A 12,817-nucleotide genomic window follows, 5' to 3' on the forward strand; every position below is an offset into this window, starting at 1 on the left:
AGAGCACTACATTTAGTATTTTTTGATGACTGTAAATGGGTTTCTGAATTAAGTTTGTTGTATGTCGTGAAGAAAATCAGAATCAGAATCAGAAATACTTTATTTATCCCGGGGGGAATTCTGTTGTTACAGAATGCTCTTATGCACAGTATGAAAAGGTCAAAATATTAATAGAAAGAAGGAACGAAATAAGATATAAATACGAATGAAATAATATAAATTGGATTAATAACAAGTGTATACAGAAACGAGAATAGTTACAGTTCGCTATGTACAAAAGCACTGGGAATGAAGGTATTGTATACAGGATGTTGAAGTGGCAGGGATATTGCACAGTGTATTGCACGTTATTGCACAGAGTACAGAATATAGTTCAGTCATCAGAGGGAGGAGTTGTACAATCTGATGGCCACAGGCAGGAATGACTTCCTGTGGCGTTCTGTGGTGTCAGTCTTGCACTGAATGTGCTTCTGTGATTCACCAGCACGTTGTAGAGAGGGTGGTGGATCTTGTCCATGATGCTGTGGAGCTTTGACAGAGTCCTCCTCTCTGTCCCCACTGTCAGAGAGTCAAGCTCCACCCCGACAACATCACTGGCCTTACGGATCAGTTTATTTAGTCTGTTTGCATCCGCTACCCTCAGGCTGCTGCCCCAGCACACCACAGTAAACAGGATAGCACTAGCCACCACAGACTCATAAAACATCCTCCGCATCGTCCTGCAGATGTTGAAGGACCGCAGCCTCCTCAGGAAGTAGAGGCGGCACTGGCCCTTTTTGTAGACAGCTTCAATGTTGGATTGCACTCAGAAGTTGTGGCAATGTAGTTCATTGAATGCTGATTTCCAGTATGTAGACCGCCATACTTTGGCTTCAAAGCTCCTCCTCTTAAACCAATGTGTGATGTCACTGAGACTACATTCATGCTCACACAATTATATAATCCTTATCCAACCCTTACCCAAAATGTAAATTGATAATAGTCAAGGGTTAATCATATTTACCTACATCTACAAAAGACTGTGAGGAGATTCCTGAGGGATCGTTCCTCTTTCTTTCTTTCTTTTTTTCTTTCTTTCTTGAACCCTTTTTTCTCTTCTTCACCTCAGCCTGCTCACGTCACATCATTCCTTTGTGTAGCAGCAGGGCTCTACAGGTGTCAGAAAGGCCAAGAGTCTCACAGAATTTGGATGAAGCATATTTTTGTATAATTTCAAGGTACAGCCAGGTCACCTCTTCTGATTTCTGTCAGAAACTGTGCCCTTTAGTCTGGTGTGCTTACATTCACCCCTTAGTTTGGAGGTTGGTTGGTGCCACAAAGACCAAGTATCCCATAATGAATCAATGAATCAATTTCAGGCACAGGTAAACTGAAGCGCAGCAGTATGAGGGACTCATTTTCTATCTGACATCAAAGAATGTGACTGATCTGAAAAAATGTGTGCAGAAGTTAAGTTGACTGATGCCTGCTCTGCTCTGTACACAAGGTTTTTTTTTTTCTGCTGCTGTTCTCCCTGCCTTGACTTTTCATGTGTGGACATGAAAGAGAGGGGAGGTGTACTCTCCCTGGTATTCCACGTAGACACGTGGAATGGCAGGGAGCTCCAAGATCAGAGCCATATTGCCAAATATAATTTATTGCATGCACATAACTAATTATTTTGACTCAAGTGTTTTATTGTTCCAATGACCAGTGATGTGTGTGTTCTCACTACCAGAATTTATCAAATCTATCTATCTATCTATCTATCTATCTATCTATCTATCTATCTATCTATCTATCTATCTATCTATCTATCTATCTATCTATCTATCTATCTATCTATAAATATACTTATATATAAGTAAAGGGAAGTAAAGTTTGTTTTGGTTTCACACTGGAAGAGACGACACAAAGTCAGATGTAGTGATGTGGGCTGCTGTTGATAGGTGTGCTGTGGGTTACAGGCCAGAGCGATGAAGGGAGCTTAGCCTCCATGATGGATGGGGTGTCTGCTTTACTATGACTGATTACAGCAAGCAGCCAGCGGGGAGACAGGAGGGGCCACAGAGGGTCTCCAATCCCGACTGGGATGAAGCCAACACAGTGTGTATGTTGTGCATGCATGTGTGTGTGTGTGTGTGTGTGTGTGTGTGTGTGTGTGTGTGTGTGTGTGTGTGTGTGTGTGTGTGTGTGTGTGTGTGTGTGAAAGAGAGAGAGAGTGAGAGAGAGAGAGAGGGGGGGGGGGGGGGGGGGGGGGGGGTTGGGGGGGGGGAAGAGGAGATAGGTTTGGATCCTGTGAAGCGGGGGTATGGGACTGAAGCCAGACCAGCAGAAGTCAAAGGAAACGAGCTAGTCATCAATAACAAATAGTTTGAGTTACAGCCTGGCTGTCAGTGAGACAGACAAACAGAGACTGAGAGGGAAAAAAGAGATAGGAGAAAAAGAAAGTGAAAAGGGAAGAATGAAAAAATAGAGGGAGTAAAAGACGAAAACAGAGGACGGAACAAAAGAAGGACGATGATCAGCAAGGAGCTACAGCAGGTTTATCATTTTCCCAAAGTGCATCAAGGACAAGGAGGAGGACAAGACATTTTTCTCCTTCTCCGTCCTTCTGTTTTCTTTCAAACTCTGTAAAGATGAAAACATGCCACACCCCCTGCCTTTATTCTTGCACACAGACACCTAGCATTTACATCTCCAGAGCATTCAGCTGTAAGTAACAGAGAGGGACTGAGCAGGTAAAGAGGGACAGTTATGTTCAAGGACTCTCCAAATGGTTGTTTAAACCCTTAAACAGACAAACAGGCTTTTGAGAGGTCATTTAAATACTCCTAAAGAGGATCTTTTTGTTTACCCATATAATGTTATTACTGTGATATTGAAGGTTGAAGGTTGATGATTGAAGGAGATGTAACATTCTATAACTTCAGTACAGCAGTGTGTTTTTGTGTTCTTCACAATTTGGAAAACTGGGAATGATGTAAAGAAACGGTTCATACATCATGTCTCCTAAGTGAGTAGATCTTTTTCTCATCATAGAAAAAGTTTTAAAATGACAAAAAAAAAAAAATTAAAGCAAAGAAACGTATGATAAAGCTGCCAAGACATGGTCTAATACCATTTATTTTACAATTCAGTCTTTTAAAGGAAAGAAACTTTGACAGCACTGACAGAGAGGAGAGCTCGCAGATGTCAAATCTCGAGAAACTGTGAAGCTGAGACGGGTGTTAAAGTTGTTGTTTTTTCTTATGGTAAACTTACTATTTAAATGCTCAGATGATATTAGGGAAACTGAGGTGACACAGATACTGGTAATGACTTTAATAGTGTTGTATTCACTCTGAACTGTCTCTGGTAAAATGCTAGAAACAAGACATTGTTAGCCTGCAAGTTGGCTGACAAGTCTGGAGTCTCCTTGGCTTGTTTCGGATCAGATAAGAAGTAGTACGACATCATCATCTTAAGATGTAAAAGCAGACTCAGTAAAACTTAAAAAAACATTATTATAAATAACTAAAAGTTAATTAATCAATGTTTGATTTATGTTTGGAAAAAAGAAACAAATATAACATTTGCAAGAGAGGTAGCCGCAGCAGGCTTTGCACCCTGGCTATACCTTTCCTGTACCTCTACACCCTGGCTATACCTTTCCTGTCTTCTTTCTAACATCCCTCTAAAAGTTCTTCTCTCTGTTTGTTTTTTTCTCTCTTGACATGTGGGTATGATGGGTGGTGAGAGCTGGTATGGGGGCGGATGCTTCCAGGATGTAGAGGCTCACTGTTAAGCCTCCTCCATATGCCAGTGGGCAAACTCAAAGGAAGGTATCCTGGTACAACCCTGTCAACTATTGCTGTCCTTCTATAACCAAAGTCAGGATGTGGGGGGCATTAGTGGCCATGTAGTAGGGCAGGTAGAATCAGTACTGTTGATATCATGAGTTCACATAAATTGAGCCTGGGTCTGCTGTTTGGGTCATGGTTGCTACTAAGGGCCATTTAGTAGTCTATGTAACTTAACAGTAGGGCAAAAGCACTGGGATGAGGGCAAAATTTGGGAGGGGTGGGATCCTCAATGAGCTGTTATTTTTTTTCATTTGGGCACAAGTTTCATGTATGTATTTGAAATTAAAGCTCATGTGGTAGACTTTTGGTTTGTGTGCGCTTTTGCACCCCCATGTGGACAAAGTGATCTTGGTGATTTTTTCCAGTACATGTGTAATTAAAGTTTCTTGGCTTAAAAATCTAATCCTACTCTCCTTTAACAGTCAAGTGTATCACTTATCAAGAATCATTGCCATGAAACATGAAAAAAATGAATCTGCATGCTTACATTTTGGTCACTACCCCCTGCCAGTGGTTTAGATTAAAACAACTTTACATAAATAGTCAACTTGATCTTCTTGTTTGTTCTTTAAGGTCATAAAAAGACATCAGTATTAATTTCAATCTGTTTCATAGCTAGCGAAAAACTCCTCACAGGAGCTTTAAGCATACATAATATGTTAGGACAAATTAAGACAATTTAAAAATACTGTTTAGCATTTAACATATAATACAATCTTACCATTTCCCACAAATTTGCATGTATGTTACTGCCACACCTTCACACAGTACTTTTGCTTGAAGTGTGATGCTACATTAACACTGGAAAGGATCTGTGCTCCTGTGTCTCATAAGGACAAACACACCTTTACTCATGAGGTTTGGAGATGTAATTACAGCGACTGAGTTCTCTAAGACTAAGTTCTCTCTGTAACCTTCAGAGACAGCTCAGACTGCATATTAGTTTTTGAAAACTCTTTCTGTGTTTTTTGTAACTCTCTGACATTTAATTGACTATGGCAGCACATTGCTTATTATCACTGGTGCATGCTGGTGTTTGTGTAAGACAGTGCTGGCTAATCATATTTCCTAACATCTAATTTTATGAAATTTGGTAGGAAGCTTGATATGGCTTGTGTTACACGGATGATTTCACAGCTAATTTCCCACTAACGCGCAAACGTCAAAGCTGAGGCGTCGCAATTCTGTGCAAGCCTGTAGACAAATTAGAGGAGCGACAATTACATCAGAATGAATTGGATGGGAGTTCTTAAATTTCATGCACATTAACTGATCCAGAGATAACTGCTGTAGCCCAAAGATGCAGCATGGGCGTGTAATGCAGACACCAATAGCACTGGAGTGCAGAGATAGTATCAGTTGAAATGTGACTGATCCTCGGATGTGACCATGTTCTGTGAAAACAGTGATATCAGATTCCTCTCCCCAGCTGAGGCCAAGAGATATATTCTGACGCCAAAGAAACTAACACTAATTGGTGGAGATGGATACACTCCTACAGAGAATTCAATCAGCATGTTACATTACTACATGAAGACTGTTCTAAGCAGAGAGTGTTTTGCCTGCAAGTTGAGTTGGCGGGAGATCAGATGATTGCTGAAGCTTTCATATGTTTTAGAGGCTCTTATCATGAAAAGAAACACCCAGCACCACTCATCTGCAGATCAACTTTATCTATAACAAATTTGCAAGACCATAACTTTTTCTGCTCCAGTGCATGTGGTCAGTTGTTGGCATAATCACCACAGAGCAAAAGAAAATCGGGGTTCAAGCCCTTTCTAGAGTTTCACTGTTTCATCATGTTTCAATCTTTTTGCTCTCAACGAAAACACTTAGTCCATTTTCCATCGTGAGGACAGATGCATTAAAAGGGAAAGTCTAGTTTGTTTTCTGATTCAATATTTGGGGTCTTGTGACTTGTTGGTAAACACTCTGAAACTTTAGATTGAGCCAGCATGTGTGAAAGAAGCAGTAATGGCTTTGGTATGATTCTTTATTACAATGTCCACTTCTTCAGGAGTCTATCCACCAAAAAGTCTGTTTTTTGGTATTATCTGACCCAGACTGCTTTCCAAAGTAACTGTCAACATAACAAAGGACCCTTACAGACTTATATATTTTTTAAGGTGAGAGTTTTTTTTCTATTTTAGGAACATAATACAGATATATATACACACATGTACATTGTCACTCTGAGTGGATGTTGCCAAGATGTAGCTGATACATGTTGAACAGCAGTTGATCATATTGCAATTATTGCAAAGAAGAAATAAAAGAAGAAAATGGAGAAGACGGAAAGCATAGCTGCTAAATCAGTGTAGGCAGAGAACGGGGGAATACCGCAGCAATACCAGAAATGTTGTACATGGAGGAAATTATGATGCTACCCAGAGGACCAATCACAGTGCTTGAGTTCTGTGGTGTTTTGAAATGTTGTTACATTTTGAAGAGGTGCACGTCAGGCTACTTGCACAGGCTTCTGCGTACCAACAGCACTGCGCGGACCTACGACGTATGCTACAGCATAGACCGATATAAATGTTACAATGTCATTTGCAGACGCTTTTTTTTTTTTATCCAAAGCGTTGACAGCACTCCGCCATCTCCTCCCATTGTGAGCTAAGAAGCCAAAATACTGTCTCAATGGGTTCTGAAATATTGCGCTGATGTAGCCAAAGCATGCGCAAAGGCGTTCTGGTGGAGCCGCAGGATGGACGTCATACCCCTTCTGCTAACCAAAACAGGCATTTAACTAACTAATAAAAAGATCCCTCAGGTTGGTACAGTCCACACATAACAGACTCTCATGTTGACCTGAAGCTGACATTTTGGAAAGTTCAATGACTCTTGTGTTAGTGTACTAGTCACGGTATCTCTCACTGCTCCTCCTCTACTCAGCTAAACCAGTGAAGAACTCTGCAGGACCAACATTTCTCTACAGAGCTGTCAATTAGTCTCCTTTTTACATTAAATAACTCATTCAAATTTGAAACCTTATAAAAATTCACAAGCACATGATACAGCATGATAAGAACTATCCATTCAACATGTAATTTCATTTTCTGGTGTTACCAATGTTCCATCTGTTAACATGGAGGAGGCAGGCTTTAAGACTTATGCTGCAGCCAGTCACCATAGGGAGCTATGGAAGTTCTGGCTTCACTTGGTATGGCTGTTGTCCTGTCAATAATTCTATACAATTGGATGCAGAGTCAATATGTTGATTATTTGTCAGACAGTCAGACAGTTTAAACATAATGTCTCATAGCTCAGTAATATCAGATATATAAACTTCTCTCTATTTCTTTCTATTTCTCTACATCTTCTCCTACCAGACTAGAGGCAGACACCTGTTCGTCACGCAGATTTGACCTCAGCGTGTTTTCCAAAACTCATTCCTAAACAGGTCACCGAGGCTCCACACCAAAACAAATTGAACATTTACATATTCATTAAATCTTTTTTTTTGCCATCTCACAGTTTTACTTCAACCAATGGCTATTTCTTCTTTCCAGCTTGATTTATATTCAGAAAGACACATTAGTATTAGTTACACAAGGAGGCCTTGGCTTGCAATAAAAGTCACACTGTCAAAAACAGCACACACACTCACAGACTCATACGCTCATAGAAATAGATGTGTAAGTGTGAGTTCACAAGCACACACTTGTTTAAAAGTATTTTAAGATTTTGCCCTTTGCTTGTTCCCTCTCTGACATTTCTCCGCTCCTTTTCAAAAGCAGTGGGCAATAAACACAACAGAAAAGGTGATTACACTTTGATAACTCCACTTGAATAATTCATCTTTGACTCTTGTTGAGGTCGGCAGCTCTTTAACAGAATCTACATCGGTACACAGGAAGAACAGCTCGGCACATTAATGTTTCATATTAAACACTAGCATCTTTTTTACTCTGATGTGTTCTGTAAGCTCAGCCCCAAAGTGACAGAGCGTGACAGGACAATGGAGAAGAGGTGCAACTTTTACAAGTGAACAAAACTTTGGGTTCAAGTCAGGTAAAAAGAACTGTTTTGAAATTGCAGAGCCTCACCTGTGACTGGTGCTCTTCACTCTTGTTCACACCCTGCACCTGCAGCAGGTTCTTGGCCACGCCCACACACGGCAGCCCTGACAGCACTCCCAGGTGACACGCCAGGCCGAACTCTGCACGGTCCAAACAGTGACCATGTTAAATCCAGAAGGAAACAATTAACATGATGCTTCAGTGTTCTTTCTCAATAACCTTTACTTGGAACATTGCAGGGAACTTTTAACATCCAGGAAACTACACTCTATATATACTATACATGGTTTAGCCGCACTTTGGTTTTCATCCTGTCTTTTTAGGTCTGCCACGTGTCATTTTCTGCACCATTGCAATATCGTACATGTCTGAGCTCTGCAGTCCTGCCTCTCAGTAATGCTTAAAAAATGTAGCCTTTTTTACTCCATGGTGATTTGGAGAAGGTAATTCATGTTTCTATCTATTTATTTATATAAATTGATTTAGTATTGATTACTAATCCCCACCCCCTCCCCCCCTCTAGTTAATAAACTATCACGTGTCTCCAGCTCATTTGAAATGCAGCTGGGGAAATTTTCACTGGCACCTGCACTGGTTAGCAGTGAGTTTAGATCCTAAAATTGCCTTATTGCTTGTACAGCACTGTTGCTGTATATACCATAAGACGTAGTCCAAACTCTCCAAGCAATGTCTTTTTATTTGTTCCACAGTTCAGACTCAGTGCAAAAGGCGACTGTGCCTCTCTGTTAGGGTGCCTGTAGAGTGAACGGCCGGCCAGGCACAATAGTGCTAAAAAATCTGTGTCATAGCTTAAATCCCTTCTACAAACTCACATTACTTCACAGCTTTGAGGTAAATCATAAGTTTAGTACTTAATATCATTGCCGTCTGCCTTTTACAATATTTAGCATAAACCTCTACAACTGTTTAATGTCTTGAACTGGTTTCTCTGACATCTGCTGTTATTTTTAGCTGTACTTGAGTACCTTTCATTTTTTTCATTGTTTGCTTGGTTTCCTTAATCATTGTTGTACCATTATTTAATGGAAAACACTTTGTTGACTTTGTCTTTGAAAGAGCGCTATACTTATACAGTTATTATTATTATAATTTCATGGTTAGGTAGCTCGACTTACCTCTGTAGTGGAAGAGACCATTCCCATCCACAAACACCACCTGTTGAGAACACAACACAAACACATCAGGGATTAATTAACCTGAATTGTGTATACCTGCACAGTGTATTTATACCACTACCTGCATAGACCATATGTGTGCATGCTTTGAATTACAAATGTATATCCGTATGTGTATTTATTTACTGCCTGCCCATCATGGCTGGAATGACTGTGTGGCCTGATGAATAATGCCCCTTATATCTGCCCTGAAAGAACAGGGATATTTTTACAGTTATCAGCTCTCTCTGTCCCAGTCCTGGTACAACATGTTCAAAGCCTGATTTCAATAGTCTCTGTCTCCAAATGTCTGATACCAGCTGTCAGACATGGTGGTGAGAAATAACAGCACGTCTTCATGCTGAGCTTTAGAAGTTAAAGTTAGAGAAAGAAGATGCTCAGACTGATATTGTAACTCTTCCAACTCCTGCACAGCTTTAAAATCTTGATGCCAAAGGTGACTCTGCAGATATATTTCAGCACTGAATTATAAGTGACTGGGAATAACTCACTTTAAAGGTTGCAGATAAAGGGAGCAGTGGCTGCAAGTGTTCGGGGTTAAATGTCAGTGCAAGTTAAATTCAATGTGCTTATGCGTGTGTCTGCATGCACACCTGTGCTTGGTGAAGAGAGACAGAGTGGGAGAAAGCGGGGGAGGCATGTGGGCTGTGATAAACGGATGTGTGTGGGTGAGGATGAAACAGTAGCAGAAGAGCTTTGTCGCAGAAGCAGAATTTTTTGTCTTAATGTGCTGAAATTACGCCAATATTTACAGCCTTTAAACAGTTGTCTTTAATCCTTTTTCGAGTCCAAACATCCACTTAATTATCTCTTCAGCCTATAACTGTGAGCTAAAAGAGAATGACCAAAATGACCAGCGTCAGCTTTACTTATCATGCATTTACAAGGTGTTAAAATAGGATTAAAAAATGTGTGTGCCTTGGAAAAATGTACATTAAAGGGCTAACTATTTTTTTCCTTTATTTTATTTAAGTGGGTTGTACAGTATAAGGTACTTGTCAATAGTAGGTGTACTACCAGGGGATCCTGGTCGCCTAGCCCTATTGGTTGAGACACTGGCTGGAGAACCAGCTTGGACACTAGGTCATCAGCTGCTACTTAGTAAACTTTACTACTTACTTTAGCAAAATGCAACAATTTCCAACCCAAACACTGATTTCATTGTAAGTATAAGCTCTATTTGGAAAATCTCAGTGCTTTATTTTGCTGTTAGAAAGTCCATTTGTTTTTGCATTATTATCAGACACATCACAGACTGTGTAATGTCGCTTTGAAATATCATCCTGCCCATGACAACAGATATAAATAAAAGAAATAGGGCTGTGAGCAGTAATGTTTTAATCACATTGTATTTTGTCCCTTTCTGCACACCATAGTTAAGTTGCTGCAGCATCTTCCGGCTTCCTGTTGCCACCATGATGGCAAAAAACAACAACACTGATGCTTTTGAATGGCACATTTCACTTTAAAAAATCTTCCAAACAGGATGATGGTGACACAGTTTGAAGCTGTCTTCTATCTCTAAGCTGTGACAGCTTCAGACCTCACTGATGTAGCAGTACAGCATTCATATCATAATATATGTAAAAAATCAAGATCATAAGTTACACTTCACTGTATTAATTTGATCCCTAAATCAAACCACTGGTAGGAAAAAAAAATGATAATGGACTTATGAACATGCGATTCATTGTGAGACTAGCTGTCACTGTGGAAACTCAGTGATTAACCCTGTTTGAAAATCAATCAAGTAATTCCTAATACATTTTGAATATGGTGTGTTTTTGAGACTCTGACCTGAGGAAGAAGCTCAGGTTGGTTCTTCTTCAGCCGTTGCAGAGCCTCTAGGAGGAAAGGGGTTTCTCTGAAGGCTAGGAATCCAGCTATGTAGGGAGCTGTCAGGGTCACCATCTGACTGTCCTCATATAGCACCTAGGAAAGGAGGGAGAGCAAACATACTGGTTAATGTTTATTATTACAATAATTATAACCCTGAGTTAAGTGTTTTGTTTCTCTCTGGAGATCAAAAAGTTGTGAATCTACACTTCTTTGTGTCTGTGCAGCACAGCGACCCCCTCCTACTCACTCACAGTGATTCAGCCTTAATTTGGACACAGGCAGGAGCAGTCTGGGTTCAAGAGCTGCCTGCTTGGACAAATTGGTCCTCTCTAGTAACACACACAATCTGTCCAGAATGATGACTAACAACCTCCATCTGGCACAGAGTGAAACATCTGTTACTTCTGGTTGACTTGAACGTATACTGAATAAGTTGCTCAGGTTGCCTGCTGTGTTTGTAAGTGTTATACATTAAAGTAATACAGCTTTCAAATTAAATCCCTTGCTTATTCTCTGCAACATGATGCATATCTGCCGTGTAAATTTCATCACTGTGGGGTTAAACAAAAAGTGCACAGGGAGGTTTTATTTTACATTTTCATAAAATTAAGGTGCTCCCTTTTTGTGCAGTTGCTTACTGCAGTGCCTCATTGTCTCAAATCACAACAAAACTGTGTAGTCCATGAAATGTTTTTTTGCCAGTAATGTGCATAGAGTATCTAAGACACCATTGTTTCATTGTTAATTACACAGCTGAGTGAAATACTTGATTCTAATTGGTCGAAATCCTAAACAACAAATGCGATGCAAGGGACAACCTGATCACACATCATATTGAATCAAACCCAGGTTGTTATTGCAAATGAGAATTGGTTCTCAATTCAGAGGTACACTTCAACTATGAGAGGCAAAATGAGAAAAAAAAATCCAGGAAATCACATTTCACATCTAAGAATGTATTTGTAAATCATGGTGGAAAATAAGTATTTGGTCACCCACAAACAAGCAAGATTTCTGGCTCACAGACCTGTAACTTCTTCTTTAAGAAGCTCTTCTGTCCTCCACTCGTTACCTGTATTAATGGCACCTGTTTGAACTCGTTATCTGTATAAAAGACACCTGTCCACAGCCTCAAACAGTCAGACTCCAAACTCAACCATGGCCAAGACCAAAGAGCTGTCCAAGGACACCAGGAAGAAAATTGTGGACCTGCACCTGGCTGGGAAGAGTGAATCTACAATAGGCAAGGAGGTTGGTGTGAATAAATCAACTGTGGGAGCAATTGTAAGAAAATGGAGGACATACAAGACCATTGATAATCTCCCTCGATCTGGGGCCCCACGCAAGATCTCATCCCGTGGGGTCAAAATGATCATGAGAACGGTGCGCAAAAATCCCAGAACTACACGGAGGGACCTGATGAATGACCTGCAGAGAGCTGGGACCAAAGTAACAAAGGCTACCATCAGTAACACACTACGCCGAGAGGGACTCAAATCCTGCAGCGCCAGGCGTGTCCCCCTGCTTAAGCCAGTACATGTCCAGGCCCGTCTGAAGTTTGCCAGAGAGCATATGGATGATCCAGAAGAGGATTGGGAGAATATCATGTGGTCAGATGAAACCAAAATAGAACTTTTTGGTAAAAACTCAACTCGTTGTGTTTGGAGGAAGAAGAATGCTGAGTTGCATCCCAAGAACACCATACCTACTGTGAAGCAGGGGGGTGTAAACCTCATGCTTTGGGGCTGTTTTTCTGCAAAGGGGACAGGAGGACTGATCCGTGTTAAGGGAAGAATGAACGGGGCTATGTATGGTGAGATTTTAAGCCAAAACCTCCTTCCATCAGTGAGAGCATTGAAGATGGAACGTGGCTGGGTCTTCCAGTATGACAATGATCCCAAACACACCCCTCGGGCAACGAAGGAGTGGCTCC

General features: G+C 40.7%; 1 protein-coding gene across 5 annotated transcripts in view; it reads right to left on the minus strand.

Annotated features, from left to right (window-relative positions):
• Positions 1-12,817, minus strand: part of LOC117815281 (endonuclease V-like) — a 103,838-nt gene that overhangs the window by 85,592 nt on the left and 5,429 nt on the right. For all 5 annotated transcript variants that reach the window (XM_034686907.1, XM_034686905.1, XM_034686908.1 and 2 more), the window contains exons 3-5: positions 10,843-10,977; positions 8,986-9,025; positions 7,877-7,989 (exon numbers count right to left, since the gene is read on the minus strand). In XM_034686907.1, coding sequence (XP_034542798.1) covers positions 7,877-7,989; positions 8,986-9,025; positions 10,843-10,977 — 288 coding nt within the window. The remainder of the gene's footprint in view (positions 1-7,876; positions 7,990-8,985; positions 9,026-10,842; positions 10,978-12,817) is intronic.

Source organism: Notolabrus celidotus, chromosome 7, assembly GCF_009762535.1.
Source record: "Notolabrus celidotus isolate fNotCel1 chromosome 7, fNotCel1.pri, whole genome shotgun sequence".
NCBI lineage: Eukaryota > Metazoa > Chordata > Actinopteri > Labriformes > Labridae > Notolabrus > Notolabrus celidotus.